The sequence below is a fragment of the Ictidomys tridecemlineatus genome, chromosome Y, assembly GCF_052094955.1.
Source record: "Ictidomys tridecemlineatus isolate mIctTri1 chromosome Y, mIctTri1.hap1, whole genome shotgun sequence".
NCBI lineage: Eukaryota > Metazoa > Chordata > Mammalia > Rodentia > Sciuridae > Ictidomys > Ictidomys tridecemlineatus.
Genome location: NC_135494.1, coordinates 18,750,610 through 18,769,397, shown reverse-complemented (window position 1 = coordinate 18,769,397; position 18,788 = coordinate 18,750,610). Strand labels below are relative to the sequence as shown.

Genomic DNA, 18,788 nt, shown 5'->3' with positions numbered 1-18,788 from the left:
ATTTAGGCATTAGTGATTTTCTCACTGATTTGTAAGAGATTTTTTATATATTAGTGGCATATCTTTCCCCCAGTTTGTCTCTTGGCTTTTATTTCTTGATGAAGTTTTGGGACACCTGGTGCTTCACATTGCTGCATGTGTTGCTGCTTTTCCTTCATATTCTCCTGTGCTTGGAGTTGCCCATGGCCTTGAGAGCTGTTGAAGATTCACCTGTTTTCTTTTGGCTCTGATCCAGGATTTCAGCCAGCACAAGGGCCGCGCAACATGGCCTGGTCCCCGGATCCTGAGGTGACACCTGGGCCCATGTGGGACTTTTGCCCTGTGGCACTGCAGTTATCTGGCTTGTACAGGTGGTGGTGGGGGTGATAGTGCCTGCCACAGGTGGCTAACTGTTCAGTGCCATGCTCTGCCTGGTGGTGGGTATGGCACTCTTTCTGCCCTCTGCACCCCTTTTTTTAGGTGCTCAGGGAAGAAGTAGCTTCCTCAGTTAGCCAGATGTTCCACCAGTTACCCTTCTTTTTCTTTCTGGTTGCTGGCATTGGGGCCAGTTTATGTGTTGCCACCAAGTGAGGGTTGGGAGGGGCCTTGGTTTCTCACTGTCTCCTGGCAGCTAGCATGGCCTTCCAGGGACTGTTTGGGGTTGTCACCACAGTGACACCATGACTTTAAGGGAGACTAAGTAGTCTTGATGTATTGATTCTGACCGCCTCTTTCCATCACAACTCCTTCCCAGAGTCCAGGCAGGGGTCCGTGTCACTCCTTGTACTTATTGTGGTTATGTCATGATGGCAGTGACAGCAGTAACTCTAGGAGCACATGCTGTGTTGTGGAAGTCTCTAGAAGTCCCTGCACGTTCATTCCACTCTTATCTTGGGCAACATGATTTTTACTGTGTCTTAGGAGCTTGTCCAGGAGGCATGTTTGCAGGTGTGTGGCTGGATTCCCATCTCCAGTGTCCAGCCCACTGCAGGAGGAGGCAAGTCTACAAATAGGCAGGGTCAGGGTCACTACAGGTAAAAGCAAATCAGGTATCTGCAAAGTCAGATTTACATAGTAGTTACCTAAGGGGCAGATCCTTGACTTTATGGAAAGCTCTCGTCTGTGACTTCTTTAAGTGACCAGGCCATATCCTGCGTTTATTGCTCTTTGAGTTGGTGGCAGTTCTGGGTCTGTAGCTTTGCATGCCCTATTTGCCAGCTGAAGGAGGCCCCTGAACTTGGATTTGCAGTGCTGCTTTCCCCGTTTGTAGCAGTAAAAGAATATAGAGATGTTCTGCAGATCCCTTCCGGGGCCTGGAAGCAGCTCTTTCACAATCTACCTGAGCTCTCTGCTGGTGGAGTGTGTGACTTAGGTTCCTCCGGGTGGACTTCTTAGCTGCCCTTCTGCCCTCCTCAGCAGGAGTCTGGGCCTGAGCCATCCAGTGGGCGGATCTTCCTGTGGGGTGTTTCCAGCCTGGTTTTCCCTTGCTCCACCTCCCCTTTATTTCAGCGTCTTTACACAACGCCAGGCAGCCGGAGCAGGCGGTGGGGCTGCTTGCGTGTGCACCACCAGCTCTTCTTGCTCTCATTGCTGCTATGGTTCTTCTGGAACCTGCCTCCACACTTCACAGCAGTTGAGCAGAGACCCTGGGTCTTGTTGTTGTTTTGGGTACCGGGATTGAACCCAGGGGTGCTTAACCACCGAGCACAGCCCCAGCCACTTTTTACATTTTATTTAAAGGCAGGGTCCCACTGAGTTGCCTAGGGCCTCACTAAGTTTCTGAGTCTGGCTTGGACTCATGATCCTCCTGCTTCAGCCTCCAGAGCTGCTAGGATTGCAGTCCTGCACCACTGTGCCTGGCTGAGACTCTGGTTTTCTTGCCAAGGAACGCACGAGTCACCTTGTCCTTCCTGCACTTCTCTGTGATGGATTTTGTTTTTCTCTCTAAATAAAGACTCAGCCATTTTAGGGTAGAGCAGCTGTGTCCTGTGACGGGGGCACAATCCTTCTCATGCTAATTTCTTGCCCCATCAATAAGCAACAGGCCAAAGAAAGTCAGGCCAAAGCATCCCCTCCCTGAGCTGTGAGCTGGACAGGGGCAGTGGGCCCAGGCCTCACTGGGGTGCCTGTTCTTTTGAGAATGAGCACTTGCAGTTGGTCAGAGCAGATGGTTTTGCTGTGTGTCCCCTGAGACCTGGAGTTTGTGCAACTTTAGTGGTTATGGTTGCCCTGTAGGCAATTGTATGCTGTCCCATAGTCAGTGGGTGTTTGCACTTAGAGCTGGGATGTGACTTTGGTTTGTTAAGCCCTTTACCATCAGGGTGTTCATCCGGCCTTTTAGTGTGACACTAAGAGCTATGGCTGCTGCCTCACATAGTATATGGCCCTGCAGCTGATTCTTGATGACCCTGGGGACATAACTTCCTCTGAGGTGGTTCTGAAGCCTGACTGACTGTTTTGTTCATTTTCAGTCCAGTCAGTATTTACTAAGCATTTGTTATGTCCTGGGCCCTGATCTGGGGGCTGGGTGTGCAGCAGGTGGAACGTGAGGGGAGTGATGCTAAAGTGGTGGGGTGTGAGCCGTGGTTCCCCCCATGAAGCAGCCATTTCAGTATTGTGGTGTTCCAACACTGAGCTGAGTAGGCCCAGTCCAGCCAGCCCAGTCTCTGCCTTGCTGGTGTGGAAACAGGCCTGGAGAGGCCACAGCATCTGTCTGAGGCTGGTAGAGCTGACTGTGAGCCAGGGCTTCAACTCTGTTCAGTAGATTGGGCCTTATCCCCAACCCTTCTTTCTGTATCCTGCCAAATAAATGGTGCTTAAACAACACTACCCTAGGCCTGTGGTTCCTGCTGACATTCTGTGTTCTCCTTACCTTTGTGGTGGGGACACACTGCACAGACCACGTGTGGGCTGTGTCTTCCTTCCCCTGAGGACCCTACACAGGCAGCCGGGCCATTGGTGAGGCTTCCCTTCAGGGTGGCCTTGGCACCTCCCTGGCTGTTCTCGTTGCTCCAAGAACGCCAACTCAAATGTAGCACCCATGTCATCATCTATGCAGGGATGAGGAACTGCTGTTAGGAACGCTCTGCTGGCTCAGGGTGGGTGCTGGGACTACATTATACAACTAACATAAATGAAATGGAATTTGTAATAGAGCAGTGTGAAGTCTAACTAAAATTGCTTCGGGAAGTCTCAATTGATTCCCACTCCTTCCTACAATAGGTGTTGTAGAGCTTTTTATCAGGAGGTTGAAATTGCGAGACTGTGGCTTGCTGGCGAGAAGCACAGAGCAGCATGCTCATCCTTCTGCCCTTCCAGCTAAACGAGGGAGGCGGCAGGGTGGCGGGAGGGCAGAGCAGGTGAGCAGTGACTCACCGTGCTGGGGGCGAGTGCTCTCTGCACTGGGTTGCCTGGCGAGGTAGAGGGCAGGGGAGTGGAACAGGGCCTGGAGAAGACCTTGACCCTCATGGTGAGTGGCCGTGTTGGCCTCCTGCTTCCTCAGGGGAGTGCTTGTGTCGGGCAGGTGTAGCTACAGGAGAGTGTGCTTACTGCTTGACTGACGTGTTTTGGAGTTTGGTCACCCAGCAAATGGAGCTCAGCCCTCAGTACACTTGGCTTATTGGCCAGATAAGATCATCTTGTAATGAGACTTAAGGAAATTAAGGGAATGTAATAAAAATAGAAGGAAGTGTTAGAGCACGGTGGGAGTGTCATTGAGTATTTATCAAGGTTGCCAATTGTGGATGCAGGGCAGCGGACACAGCAGAGGGCTAGAATGTGACCCAGGAGCCCTGCAGCTGTTCCCCCACCAATCTCTGAGGACAGTCTTTCAGAACATAGTGAATGATGCCTGTTACCACGAACCAGTTCATTAGGCATGGCTAAAGTTTCTCGTAGTTCTCACCTTCCCCAACCCGGGTGATGTCTGATTTGTCTCAGAAACATTTTCATCAAGCGCAGTTGACAGTGTTCACCACTTTAAAAGGGTTGAGCGGCCTCGTGTGGGAAACCCAGCTCTTCCAGAATGCATCCTACCAAGGCTGGCCCAGACCTTGTTTTTATAAAGTCTCTAATTGGTCTAAGCAAGTGGTGTGTTAATTCTAAATTAGTCTTATCTACTTATAAAAGAAGCGAAGCAAGAAATGCATTGGTAACACTTTGTTCGCACTTTGTTCAAGTTACTCTACAGAAATTAATAGAATTGCATTCTGCTGAAATTATCCTCTTCGTCAGCCATCATCAATGGAACTGTTCTTACCCAATTAACTGCAGTTAATGAGCTTTGACAGCTCTGAACACTTGTGTCACCACAGAGTTGTTTGTACCCGTGTCCACCCTGCATCATCAGGGGACTGTCCCTCTGCCTGCTGTTTAGCTTCTGATGAGATGGTTGGTGTGTGGAGGAGCCATTGTCTCTTACCAAGTCTAATGTTTCTGTATCCCTCTCTTCTGTTTGGAGGACTGTGCAGACAAGACTGGGTTTACACAGACATCTCTGGCGAGAAATTTGGACCAGTTGTACAAATTGTTATTTGCTCCCATGTATCCCTCCCAGATTCCGTGTGCTGGAAAGCCCTACACTAGCGAGCCAGTGTTCTTGGGACTCGGCAGGAGGTGGTGCCTGTGCCAGGCCCCAGTGCCACAGCTGAACTGGGGGACACACTTGTCTGGCCTCGGATTCTGTATTCTCTTCTGCTTCATCTTTCCTTGTCTCTTTCCTTCATGTCATGTAATCACAGCCTCTAGATTAATTTTTCTAGATTATACTCCTTGTCCAGAAACCTCTTGGTTTCAAATGTTTGCATTCTGGGATCATGTGCTGCCCTGCACTTCCAGTGTCTCCTTAGCCCTCCCTGGATGGGCATGCTCAAGTGGAGCCATGTGCTCTGTCCTTCAGGCTCTGGGACCATGGCTCTTGGGCAGGTGGTCAAACAGGCTTACTGTAGGCTGCAGATGTGACTGGGTAGCCATCATGTTTCAGAAATCATGGATTATTATTTTTTTTTAAAGTTTCTTTTCAGCTGCCTTTGGTGTCCAACACACATTTTCTGAGTACATGTCGTGTGCTGTGGTGTCAGTGCATCTCAGGTCCCCTCCAGGACCAAAAAATAAAGCATTGCTCACATCTGGTGACTCCCGCCACACCCAGGTTCAACACCACCGTTCACCGTTAGCGGTATCCACTTTTAAATGGACTTATGCAGCATGTAGTATTTTGTATTAGGCTTCTTTGTTCACAGTTAAGTGGCTGTGCAGTTGTCTTGTTTGTGTTGGCATGAGTGTACCACACTTTATCTTTTCCTCCTGCATTTTCCAGCACTTGTGTCTAATGCCACTGTGAGCATTCTGCACTCGTGCAGGTGCATATGGATTTCTATCTGGTATCCAGAGTGTGGCTGCTCTATTGGAGGATGTGTTATATGCTCACCCTATGTGTTAGTCAGATTTTCATCATTGTGACAAAATAACTGAGAAAATCAACTTAAGGAAAGATTTATGTTGTCTCATGGTTTTGGAGATTTCAGCTATGGTTAGCTGACTCCGTGCTGTGGGCCCATGCTGAGATAGAGCATGGTGGCAGAGAGGGTGTGGTGGAGCAGAGCTGCTCACTTCGTGGCAGCTGGGAAGCACAAGAGGCCAGCTTAGCTGTCACACTCACCATTAGAGATCATGGTGTGTATAATATGTATAGAAAGGAAATCTGTCCTATCACTGGGGGAGTCTCTATTTTTCATTGGCTAAGAGCGTTGTTTTGTTGTTTTCATTGTAAATAGATATTGAATTTTAATCAAATGCTTTTTCTGCAGATATCAAGATATGATCATATGATTTTTCTTCTTTGTTCTGTTAGTGAGAATTGAAATTAAGTGACTCTCAAATGTTGCAAGAAACCTATTCTAGGAATGAGCATGTGGGGTCTGTGCATGGTGCTTTGTGTGCAGTGCTGCATTGGTTTGCTGGTGAGTTAACGGAGGATCTTATATCTGTGAGCATTGGGGAGTTTCATCTTTATCACTTGTCCTGTCAGGCTTTGGTATCATGGTCTCTTAGGCCTGAGGAGTTGGAAACTCTCATAGTGGCCTGCCAAGGATCGTATTATTTTCTCTTAAAGAATGCATAAAAGAAGGCTTCTGGGTCTGGGGTTTTCTTATTGGGGAGATTTTAAATTTGGGGTTTAATTTTTAATAGCTTTGAAACTTCAGATAATCTTTTACGTTTTCTAAGATAGTCCATTTTATCTGAAGTTTTCAAGTTTACTTGTGTCAAGTTTTTCATTTTATGTTGAAATATTTATATGATGCATAGTTATATCATCTTTCTTACTCTTATTATTTATTTTTCTTGATTGCTATCACCAGTTGCTTTTCAATTTTATTAGTTTTTTTGAACTAATCCACTTTGGGCTATATTGGTTCTCTTTTGCATATGTTCTATTACATTAATTTCTCTTATATGTTATTTCCTTCTGTCTTTGGGTTTCATTTGTCATTGTTCCAGTTTTTCGAGTTGTACATGTAGATAATTTGTTCTTATCCTTTCTTCTAACATGTATTTAAGGTTATAAATTTAGTTGCATACTCTATGTTTTAATATGGTGTTTTTTCCTAGTGTTAGTCAGTATTCCTTCACTATAATGAATACCTGAGATATTCAACTTAGTTTTATTTTGTCTCACAGTTTTGGAGGTTCCACTTCATAATCAATGGGCCCTGTGGCTTTGGGCCCCTGGTGGAGTAGCATGTCATGTCAAAAGAGTGAGGTGGAGCTGAACTCTCACCTTGTGGTCCAGAGACAAAAGAGGGGTTGAGGATGGGGCTGAGGTTCCACTGTCCCCTCAAGGGTGCACCCCCAGTGACCTAACTTCCTTCTATTGGGCTGTATCTCCTTGAGATTCTACTACCTCCTAGAAGCACCACTGCTGGTGACCAAGCCATCAACACTTGGGCCTTTGAAAACTTGTAAGATCCAAACTGTGGATCAAAATATTTATCCATTTCCATTCTGGTTTTATCTCAACCAATGGATTACTCAGAAATAAATTTCTTAATTTCCAACCATTTGGTGATTTTTTAAAAGCTATCTTATTATTGATTTCTAGCTTCCTTGTGCTCAGTTTATACACTGAATGGCATCAGTCCTTTAAAAATTATCAGGCTAGCTGGTACGACGGTGCACGCCTGTAATCCCAGCAGCTTGGGAGGCTGAGGCAGGAGGATCACAAGTTCAAAGCCAACCTCAGCCAAAGTGAGGTGCTAAGCAACTCAGTGAGACCCTGTCTCTGAATAAAATACAAAATAAAGTTGGAGATGTGGGTCAGTGGTTGAGTGCCCCTGAATTCAATCCCTGCCCCCCTCAAAAAATTACCAGGCTATACCTTATGACCCCAATATTAGTCAATTTTTATAAACTACCCATGCACACTTAAAAATAACATGTATTCTGTGTTTGTTGAGTGCACTATTCTCTAAATGTCTGTGCCCATTGTTAATTGTTCTATTCAAGTTTTCTTTATCCTTTATAAAGTTTTCTTATGGTTCCTGAGAGAATTATATTGAAATTTCCATCATGATTGTATGTTTACCTATTTCCCTTTTTAATTTTCCCAATTATTGAGTGTATGTTTGGATGCTGTTTTATTAGGCACATACAAATTGAAAAACATTGTCTTCCTAGTGAATTTAGCCTTTTATTATTATGAAATATCCTTTATGGATTCTTTTAATCATTAAATCTCCTTTGTGGATTTATCAGCTTCTGTTTTTTAAATCATTTGCACCTCTTGCTTTTTCAGCTTTCATTCTGAAACTTTCTTCATTGTTTCATTATAAATGTTTCTCTTATGTACATGGTAAAGATAGATTTTGTGGTTTTTTTTCAGTCTGAAAATCTTTAATTTTTTTTAGTTGAAGTATTTATTTTGGTTGCCCTTAATGTAATGAAACATTTGCATTTAAATCATACTTCTTATAGTTGCTTTTGTCAGTGTTCTTTTTCTTTTCTTTTTGTGTCTTGGAGAATAAAAAAAATTTTTTTTCTTAACATTTTGTCCTCCTCATTATCTTGGTAACTATGTAGCTTTTATATAGTTTTTTAGTAGTTACACTGGTGATTATAAGATAGACTCTTTATTTATCAAAGTCTGGTAAAGGTTAGCTCATCCATCTCTTCCCAACGAGCCAGGCTCCTAAAAGCTCTTGATTCTGCTTACCTTTACCTGACCTGTAGGCTGTTACTTCAGGGTATGGTGCACACATGTTTGGAGGTTTGAAAAGATATTGTTTTTACTTCCATTTATCTTCATTTTAGTTTTACACTTGTGTCAGTATTAACATCCTGTGTTACTGTGGTACATTTGTTACAATTGATGAACTAGTATTGATAGATAACTTATTACTAACTAAAGTCCATAGTTTATAGTAACATTTACTCTGTGTTATATAGTTCTTTGGTGTCTTTTCCTTTGTTCATTTTTTATCTTTTTTTTTTTTTTTAAACAAGACAGGATCTTACTGTGTTGCCCAGGAGGTAGTCTCAAACTCCTGGGCTCTGATGATCCTCCTGCCTCATCCTCCCAGGTAGCTGGGATTACAGTGTGCATCACTGTGCCTGGTTAGTTATGTAGGTTTTGACAGGTGCTTGTTGTGCATCTGCCTAACAGTATCATGCAGAATAGTTTGCTCTTTTCTGAATAGATTATAGTGAATTGGTATCGTTTCTCACTTAAATATTTGGTCGAACTCATCAGGAAAACCATGTGGGTCTGGTGTTTTCTTTTTGGGTAGATTATTAATTACTGATTTATTTGCTTTAATAGATACAGGCTGTTCTGTCTTACTGAACCCATGGTTGGAGTAGCCCCCAAAATAGCAGCAGGAGAGTTTCTACAAGGCATAGCCCCAAACCATCCCTAGATCAGGCCACTTGACATTCTAAAGGAAGAAGCCTTCAATACCAGGCAGGTCAGTGCAAAGCATTCATTAGTGGAAAGGCATAAAGTGGGGTCTGCAGCTTCCTTGTGACAGACAGCAAGAGGTTGGACTGTGGAGTTTACTGGGGGGTGGTAAGGGATTTGGCCCAGAATTGGGGCTGGTTTCTACATGTTCAGCAGCACGTTTAATCTTTCTGTGTTTTGGTCAACAACCTTAACACATTGGTTAGTGCTTGCTTAGTTTCAAGTCTGCAGGGCAGATGAGCATTAGGACGGAGGCAGTGGGGAGTCCTGTGAGCCTCTCCAGAGGCCGATGCTCATGATTTTTCTTCCTCTTGTGAGTTTTGGTAATTTGTATCTTTCAGGGAGTCAGTCCCTTTCATGTGACTTAGCAAATTTCTAGGTATAGAGTTGTTCGCGATATCCTTTTATTATCCTGTCATTTTACAAAGGATTCAGTAACAGCCTCTTCTCTCCATGTTAGTAATCTGTCTGTTCTTTCTCCCTCTTGATTAACCTAACTAGAGGTTTATTCACTTCACTGACCTTTTTGAAGAACCGAATTTTATTTGGGTTTTGTTGTATTCTCTCTGGATTTTCTGTTTTCCATTTCCCTTAACTTCTGTTCTGATTTTCATTGTTTTCTTTTCTTCTGTTTGCTTTAGGCTTAACATTGTTCTTCTTTGTGTCATTTCCTACCTGGAAGCTTGGATGATTGATTTTAGATCTTTGTTTCTAAATTAGGCACTTGGTGCTATGAATTTCCCTCTGAGCCCTGCTTTTGCTGCATTCCACAAAATTTTGAAAAATTGTATGTTCATTTTCTTATTCAAAGTCATGATTGAATTTCTCTTGAGACTTATGTTGACCCATGTGCAATTAGAAGTAGATTAATTTCCAGATATTTTGGGACTTTCTGGCTCTCTTTGTCATTTATTTCCAGTACAAATGCAATGTGATCTGAGAACTTACTTTATGTGACTTGTCCTCTTTTGTATTTGTTCAAGTGGTGTTTTATGTTCCTGTATGTGATCTGTCTTGTGAACATTTTGTGTGAGTTTGAGAGGCACATGTGTTCTGCTATTGACAGATGAAGACAATTAGAATCAGGTGACTGATGGTGCTGGTTAATTGGGCTGTGTCCTTAATGATTCTCTCTGTGGATCTGCCTATTTCTGTTAGAGGTGTCAGAATCTGCAGTACCGATTGAAGCCCCATTAGGAGCAGCTATGCTCTTGTAATGTCAGTAAACATCTGGATTTGTGCATATAGGTTTGTTGCTTTGCTCTTTATTCTTATCTCTGAGATATGATCATTTCTCTCATTTAGAAATATGTCCTTTTTTGGCTGGGGATGTGGCTCAAGTGGTAATGCGCCAGCCTGGCATGTGCGGGGCGCTGGGTTCGATCCTTAGCACCATATAAAAATAAAATAAAAATGTTGTGTCCACCGAAAACTGAAAAATAAATATTAAAAAATTCTCTCTCTCTCTTTCAAAAAAAAAAAAAAAGAAAGAAAGAAAAGAAATATGTCCTTTCTGTTTTTGTCTGGCAAGTCTTGTTGGTGGTAAGTGTTGACCTCTTTTCCTCTCAGCACATACACCCGCCCACGTGTCTATCCTTCCTGCACTTGCCTCTGGGACCCACATGGCTCCCAGCCTTGTTCTAACCTGTCAAGGTGTGCCAATTTCCCGTCCTGACTATTTGCACTTGTGGTGGCTTCTCAATATGAAGTTGGCTATGGTTTATCGATTCTGGAAGGTTCTCAACCGTTATACCTTGATGACTGCCTCTCTCCTGTCTCCTCTCCTCTTTCTGTGATTTTGGTGAGAGACATTTTAGACTTTGTTTTTCTACCTTGTATTTCTCTCAGCACCTTCATATTTTCTGTATTTGTCTTTTCCTATTCTTTCTGGCTTATTCTTTAGATTTATCTTTCAGTTTACTAAGTGTCTCTTCAGCCACATCTAAACTGCTGATTTACTTCCTACATTTAAGTGTTTAAGCATTCTGTTTTAATTTTGTTTGGCTCTTCTTTTTGGTTATAATCATTTTTATTTGCTTATTTGTTATTAACTTACTAATAATTTAAATTCCTTTATTGACCTAAACATATTAGGTATACTTATTTTCTGATTATTCTAGTACACTGTGGGTTTCTTTCTCCTAAATTTTGTATTGTTGGTTCATTTTCATTAACATTTTGTGAATTTATACACACATACACACACACATTTTAGTTGTAGTTGGACCCAATACCTTCATTTTATTTATTTATTTTTATGTGTTGCTGAGGATCGAACCCAGTGCCTTGCACATGCTAAGCGAATGCTCTGCCACTGAGCTACAGCCTCAGCCCTTACATTTTGTGAATTTTGATGATAATTTTATACACTCAGGACTTTGTCCTTGGGGTTTATTCGCTTCAAGGAGTGAGTCATTGCTGTCTAGTAAGGACCTGTGTTAGTTCCTATTTGTGTTTGGTCTTAGACACTGCATGTGTTTTCTTCCTGGGGTTATTTGCTTGTAGGTTTTATGAGTGTAGCCTTGTAGTCCACAAATTCTCAGCACTAGAATTTTATGTTTTTCCCACCTATACAGCCTCTAGGCTAACATGTGTGCATATACCATTGACAGTATGGTGGTCTGTTTAGATACAAGCTTGCCCATTGTGGATAGTGGCTTCTCTGTCCAGGTTCCTTCATCTGATTGTCTATGTTGCTCAGGCACCACACTTCCTTCCTTTCCCTATCTGCAGGCCCAGGCTCCACACTCAGTGTCATGCTGCATACAGGGCCTTGTGTGAAATCTCCCTAGGAAGCTTCCTGCTTGGCCCAGGGCTCCTACCAGCCTGGAGATTATGGGCCAGTCTGTGTGATGTGGGTGCTTGTTGCTTGCTTGGGGCAGAGTCTGCCCGGCATCTTTGCACAGTGAGGCTTGTGGAGTATGCAAGGCCTATTCTATGGGCTCAGGAGTGGACAGCCTGTCTCACAGAAATGGGCAGTGCAGACATCATAATGAAGGCTTTGATGAGTCTTGTCACTTCTGATGTCTGCTGTCAGGGTTAGGAACACTGTGGAAGGCAGATCTTCTGACCCTGTAAATAAGTTTTGCTTCTGCTTAATGAGTCCTTTTCCAAGTATGATTTCTAGTTCCCAGTGAGTGCCAGAGGAAGCAGACAGACATAGGTGCCCCAGGAAGTTCTCCTAGGACCGAGCCTGCCTAGGCTTGGTCCTTGTGCTGCACATGTTTGTCTGGGGCCTGGGTCAGAACCCTGGCATCCACAGGCCAAAGGGCAGACTGGTGTGGATCAGAGAGGAAGCCTCTTAAGCACTAGCGCGGCACCTCCTCTGCAGCTGCCCACCTCCTCTTGGGTGTGCGTCCTCCCCTCCTTCTCCTCCTTTCCAAAGCATCTAATAGTGTAAGGAAGTCCTTGGAAATGGTCCTGCTCTGTGTGGCCAAAGGTTCCTGGTGCTGGAGACCCTGAGGATCCCTGTGTACACCAAAAAGTGGGGTCTGAGGAGAGATTAGTGATAGAAAAGGAGGCCTAGGGTGGGCAGAGCGGGCAGACCTGGGTTTTTCCTTGACTCCATGAAGCTGCTGGCCAGGGTGCCATGGGGCAGGTAGGAATAGGGCTTTGCAGCTGCACTTGATCATAATTTCCTTTTCTTAAGAAAAACCTTGTGGAGGGACCAAGAATTGAGTGCAGGTAACCAAGTTGGCTGACCATGCTGAGGCTATGGTCAAATGGCCCTGAGAATGCATGGGTGGTCAGAGAAGGTAAGAGACCCAGTAGCCCTGGCAGCAGAGACCAGGGAGAAGTGAATGGAAGGGCCACTGCTTTGCCCAGAGGAGAAATCTGAGGAAGGGACCCTCTTGCATGCAAATGCCACCAGCTCAGCTCGGTCTCTCTGGGCTTACCCCTGCTTCCTGGGGACCTTCCCTGGCTCACGATCCTGGGTGGGCCCTTTCTCTCTTCAGTCACTGGTTACTTCACCATGAGGGCTCAGAAACACTTACATGCACCTGTCTCAACAGAGCACCTAGTGTCTTCTCCCCATTGGAGAAACAAACAGTGGGAGGAAGGGTCATGAGGGCAGCAGTGACTCAGCACCTAGCAAGTACCAGAGCTTCATGTGCAGCTACATGTGAACTCAAGGCTGGCTGGACACTTTGCACTTTCCACTTCACGATTGAACCTCCTGAGGCACACGGAGAGCTGATTATTCTTGCCAAGGTCATAAGCAAGTTGATGTCCAGCTAGGATTTGGGCCTTGTTGGGCCTCTGTGACCTGGGAGCTAGTCCTGGGCTCGCACACTTCATGTCACTGGAGGGGTGAAGGGCTGCAGTCTGGGAAGGTGGGAAGAAGGAAGCTCTGTGACAACTGTGCCGCATGCCTCTATTCCCATCAGCCTGAGGTGCTGCCGGCCACCTTGAATTATCTGTTTCCCAATAGACTCCCTCGTGGCTCCCCCTCCCAGACTGGGACTGTGGCTCTCGCTCTTGTCTCCTCTATGTCACTGCACTGCCCTTCTCCAGCCCGGGCATGAAGCTTGTCTTGGTGTTCCCTGCAGGAGGCAGACTCCTCCCCAGACTTGTCCCCCAACTATCTCAGCAGGTGTGTGGCACCCCACTGCCCAGGTGACCTACTCTGGCCATCCGTGTATGTGTGGTGGATGTCTCTTCATTCCCAAGCCACTCCTCAGTGTGTTCTGGGACTAGTCTCAAGAGCTCAGTGGAAAAGGCCTCCTCTTGACTGAGGTGGCTGAGGGGTAATCACCACTGTCCCTGTTATTCTTTTGCAAGGCACACTGGGGACTGCCCACACTGTGCCCTCTGCCTGGTGTACCTTTCCCTCTATGCATCAGCTGTAGTCTACATGCTGTGGTCACCCGTGTCCACCTGGCATCTCTCTAGCACTTGGGCCATAGGTCTTTTCTGTGTTCTCTGCCAAAGGCCTGTGCTCCTTCTCCATACCTTCCCTGGCTTCTCTTCATGGAATCCATGTTTGGTGAATATATGAGCAAAAGGATAAAGGATGAACGTACTGGGTCTTCCGGTAGCAGAGGCTTCCAGCAGCCCTTGGTGGTTACACAGGTTCTCCTGGAGACCTGCACCCCAGCAGGACTTGCCAGGGTGCCATGGGGCAGCAGTAGGACCATTAGGGCTAGGAGTGTCAGCAGCATGGCTCCTACACTCTGCTGGCCACCTCTGGGTCACCCAGTTAAATTTATTATGTGCACTTATGGTCACACAGATATGCACACATGTGACATGTGCTATCTTCAAAGAAGCCCACCTTCTCTATGTTCTGTCTTGTTCCTGTCACCTCCTAGGGACTTCCTCTTCCTACAGTCCCTCTTCCTCTGTCCCACTGGTTGCAGCTGCACAACCTGAGTGGGGGAACCCTCCCCAGGTTTTTGGTTGGCCCAAATGAACCTCAAACTGCTAGGTGTGGGAGATGAGGGTCGGATTCTGTAGGGAGGAGCTAGTATTGCAGCAAGACTTTGTATACCTGTGGTAGTATACCACAGGTAGTAATGCTGTACCTGAAGGAAGGTGGTCCCATTGTATTCCTGCTGGAGGAACTTTCCGGGCCAGCCTTGAGGGAAGCAAAAGCCTAGTACCTGTGGGGGGAAGGTGGCAGCTATCTAGGATGGGCTTTGGATGTCCCCTGGGGTAGCCTAAGTGGCAGTGAAGAAGTAGGGTCAAGGAGGGTGGTTTTGTATGGAGAGATTTGCCACAGGGGGGTCCCCTGGGCAGGGCTGGGGGTGCTGGGCTCAAACTCTTCTTTGCACCCTCTACTCACCTGATCTGTCCTGGTGTATTTGTTTCTGTGATGGTGTCAGCCCGTGGGTTTCTCTTTGATCTCCCTGAGCCCATAGTTCCCTGCCTCCCAGGACTCTCAGTTCCACCCAGGAGCATGGCTGACCAGCTCCTACACCCCTGCTTGCTGCTCTTTGTCCTATGGTGGTAGTCTATGCCCCCTGCTGGCCTCACTGCCTGGTCTGTGTTCAGATAAATTTATTTTAACTGGGAAGCTCAGACACCCATGAGCAGTAAGTGGATGCCTAGGGCCATGGACAAGTGATTCTGCAGTTCCATACCTCAGTTTCCTTCTAGAAAATTCCTGTCTGGCCTTGACCTTGAAATTCTTTTCCAGCTTTATGATTTTCTTTACCATTGGGCACTTTACTCCCTTAGCTTCCTTCTTGAAGGGGACTCAGGACTAGGATGGCCTCTGGCTGGTCACCACAGGCATAGAAAGCACTCACATCCTGTGGTTGGTTTAGGGGTCTCCAAAGGCACAAGGCCCCTGGTCCTCCACTGGCTTCTTCAAAGGTGAGCCTGTCTCCCAGCTTTCTCTTCGAATTGCCATTAATTAATGGGGTGACAAACCAACTCCATTGCTCACAGACAGGACCGTTCTGTACCCAGGAGAAGCACTCAGTGGAAAACATTGTTTTGTTTTGTACTTCTCCAGCAAGTCTTTAAGGCTTCTGTCAGCACAGCCTGGGCGCCTGTTTGTGCAGCGATTAATCGTCTGTTTGCTCAATTGGAAACGAAGCGAACTTTACCACAAGTGGAATCAGTCATTAAAAAGTCGTTACCAAATCACACCAGCACAGTGCCTGCTCTTCTGCTAATGACAAAACAATTTCTTGAAAAGGTACAAACAACAAACTTTTCACTTTACATTTTTCTTCTTTGCCAGCCATTGCTAGCTTGGAGATGTAATAGAAGAGAGCCGTAGTGAAGGGCAGCATTTTTGAGATTTATTGGTCAATAAAGGAGACAATTGTAGTTTGTTTATGAAAGGAGATCCCCCGCCCCAGCCTCGAGCGGCATTGACACTCTGGTAATGATAACTCGGGTAACCAGCTTGAGACGATAAAAGTCAATGGGAAGATATAGGATTTCAATAAAATTATGACACTCCATAAACCTTCCCGTGGAAACAAATTTTCCCCGGATATGTGACCAGTTCCAGTTGGATTTGTAACTTTAATTTCTCACTTATTGAATTTTTTTGTCATCAACTAATTACAGAGTCCACACTGGGGTGACAACTATGTCCCTTGCCAGTGAATGCAGAGTGCCTAGACACAGCAGCCCAAGGCTCTGAGGGCCCATCATCTCAGGAAGGAGAAGGCAGGATTTCCCACACCCCAACATGCTGCCTGTCTTTCTCACAAAGGAGGGACCTGTGTTCCTGCTGGAGGTGGCTGAGCCATGGGCCTGGCCTCTCCTGGGGACATGGTTGGGCAGCAGCCTGTGGAAGTACACACTGAGAGAATGCTACCTGCATGGGGACCTTGGTGGTCATGAAGACCTGTTTCTGTGTGGAGGTCTTGTTCCCCTGGAGGTCTGAGAGAGCAGGTCTCCATCAGGGCCATGAATTGCCCTTTGAGCCAGGGCTGGGTAGGAGGGAGGGAGCTGCTGGCCAGGGCACAGAGGGAGGTGATGAGGGGCTAGTCTGACCTTGGCCTCTGCTCCTTTCCCTGGATTCATGTGTTGGGTAGGGGCATGTGCCAGTAAGTGTGTAAACCTGCTTCCTCACTTCTTAACTGCTAGTGTTCACCAACATTGATACAATTCTATCCTTTCATGAGCACCAAGCATTTACAGGGCAGTTCTCTGGACACTTTGTTCACAACAGTGTTGAGTTACATAGCTATCCTTCATGTCTCCATCTTACTGGGAAGGATCTGAGACTTGAGGTCAGAGCTGGGGTTTGAACCAGGGTCTCCCAGAAGCCATTACCTTCTTTGTGGCCTGTGTTGCTCCAGATTCCTCATCACTGGCCCTAGAAGTGGGCGGAGCCAAAAAGGAGGTCACTGAGCACACTAGTAAGGTCTCTGCATTGCAAGGTGGCATTGCAGCCAGACCTGCCTGCCCTGTGGAATCTGAGTCTACCTTCTGCAAGACCCCCAGGGTGTTTGCATGCACAGGTGGTCAGAGAAGCTGTACGCTGACACACCTGGGCTTCTGAACAAGGGCTCCCCTATCCCCAGTTGTGTAGTCCACTGAGTGCAGGGGGGCAGCAGGACAGATGGGAGGAGCCCCTGTCTGGTCCTGGATCTGTTGGATGGACCTTCTCCACCTAGGAATCGAGTATCTGAAGCCGGGAGAACCCCGTGGCCCTGTGGCCTTAGGTTCACATCTGACAGCCTCAGTCAAAGGAGGAGGAGGAGGCAGCTTCCTGTGAGGCATGGCCTTCCTTAGCAGTTCAGCTCCCCACCAGGCAGCATCCTCTGTCTCTGCAGGCCCCCCTGCTGGCTTAGCAAGACTTTTTCATTCAGGCATGTGTGATGGATATTTCCAGTCTCAGGAAGCAATCAGTCTCAGTCTTGGCAGGGGAAAAGCCACCCATTTCTCCCAGGGTTCCTGACTTCCTGACTCTCACTCTGGCAGGGTATAGGTAAGCAGTGATCTTGTCTAGGCTGAGACTCCTGGCTGTGTGATCAGTCTGTTGTCTCAGGAAACTTGGGTCACTGCTTCTTGTGATTGCTATCTTGTGTCAAGAGAGGAGGCAGGTTGCTTGGCATGGCTGGTGGCCCAGTGACACTCTGGTGGCCTCAAGCATCCATGAGGAGTCATTTGCTGATGGATCCTGACCTTGTGTTTAGAGTCAGGGTAGTTGGGCAGAGCAGAGTGTTTCTTATCCCAATAGGTTGCCAAGTATCCCTACTCGTATGGGTGCCTCCTCACCCACCAGAATGCTGGCTGATGTCCTTGCTCTGAGTGTTACTGTCTGAGATCTGGTGAGAAGTCAAAGCAAGCGGGTATTCAGCCTGACACAGGGAGAGTAAGCACTGAGACTAGGACATGCTGTTGGGATTGCTGGCCTAGGTGGTGAAAGGCCTGGGAGTTCTGAGCACCTGGGCCTCTGGGACAGGAGCTCTGGAGGTGGGCACTGTTGGCAGGTAAGCGTGAAACTGAATTCTTGAACTCTTTGAGGTGCTGCATAAGGGAGCTCCCCAGGTTCCTGTCTCCATGTTCTGCTGACCAATTGTCCTCTGTGCCCACAGGAGCGGGATGGCATGCGTGCCATCCTGGGGTCCTATGACAGTGAGATGACCCAGGCTGAGTACTCACCCCAGCTGACACGGCGCGTGCGGGAGGCTGAAGACATGGTGCAGAAGGTGCATGCCCACAGTACGGAGATGGAAGTAAGTCTGAGCCATGGGTGGGTAAAGGGCCCATGTCCCCAGATGGTCATCCTCCTTGGACCAGAGACTATGGGGGAGGGTGTGGTCATGGATGGTTATATTGCATACATGGTCTGCTTTAATTTTCTTCATGGCATGAGGTAGTTGGAGGGATCCTAGATAGTCCTGTCCAGATGGCAGGAATTGTAGGATGTCAATTTGAGGGGTGGCCTTTGCTGAGTAGAGTTCCCTCTGGGGGCCTCAGAGGTAGCCCTGAGGCCTAGAGTGTGGGCTTGGATCTGTGTTTCCCATGTCCCTGGGTCAGCAGTTTCTCCTTGTGTGATTTCCCTCCAAGTCTCTGTTCTGGGATGCTAAAGGGTCCTCTGGGTAGAGGGCAGCTTCAGCCTGTGGCCTCTTTCTTCTTTCTCCTGCTGCCACCTGCATCACCTTTGGGCCCTCTTTGATGCCCCATGTCCTCTTCTAGAGGAAAATGGATGGAGGGCAGATCTGTCTTAGCATGACTCATTGGCTCCTGAGGCTTTCTGCTGATGAGTACCTGGGCTGGTCAGAGCCCTGCATGGCCTCTCTTCCCTGGACAGCTTGTATCTGCTCTGAGCTGGGATCTGCCTGATGGGCCTGAGAATGCAACATTGCATGCCTGGTCACAGCTTCCCAGCAAACCATCCCACCCTGAGGTACAAATGCCAATGTTTCCCTAGCAGAGCTGA

The 18,788-nt window shown here is 46.7% G+C and overlaps 1 protein-coding gene across 1 annotated transcript in view; it reads left to right on the top strand.

Annotated features, from left to right (window-relative positions):
- The window catches only part of LOC144372085 (mitotic spindle assembly checkpoint protein MAD1-like), a 236,015-nt gene that overhangs the window by 166,401 nt on the left and 50,826 nt on the right, over positions 1-18,788 (top strand). Inside the window, exon 11 of the mRNA XM_078035499.1 lies at positions 17,941-18,081. Within this exon, the coding sequence (XP_077891625.1) occupies positions 17,941-18,081 (141 nt within the window). The remainder of the gene's footprint in view (positions 1-17,940; positions 18,082-18,788) is intronic.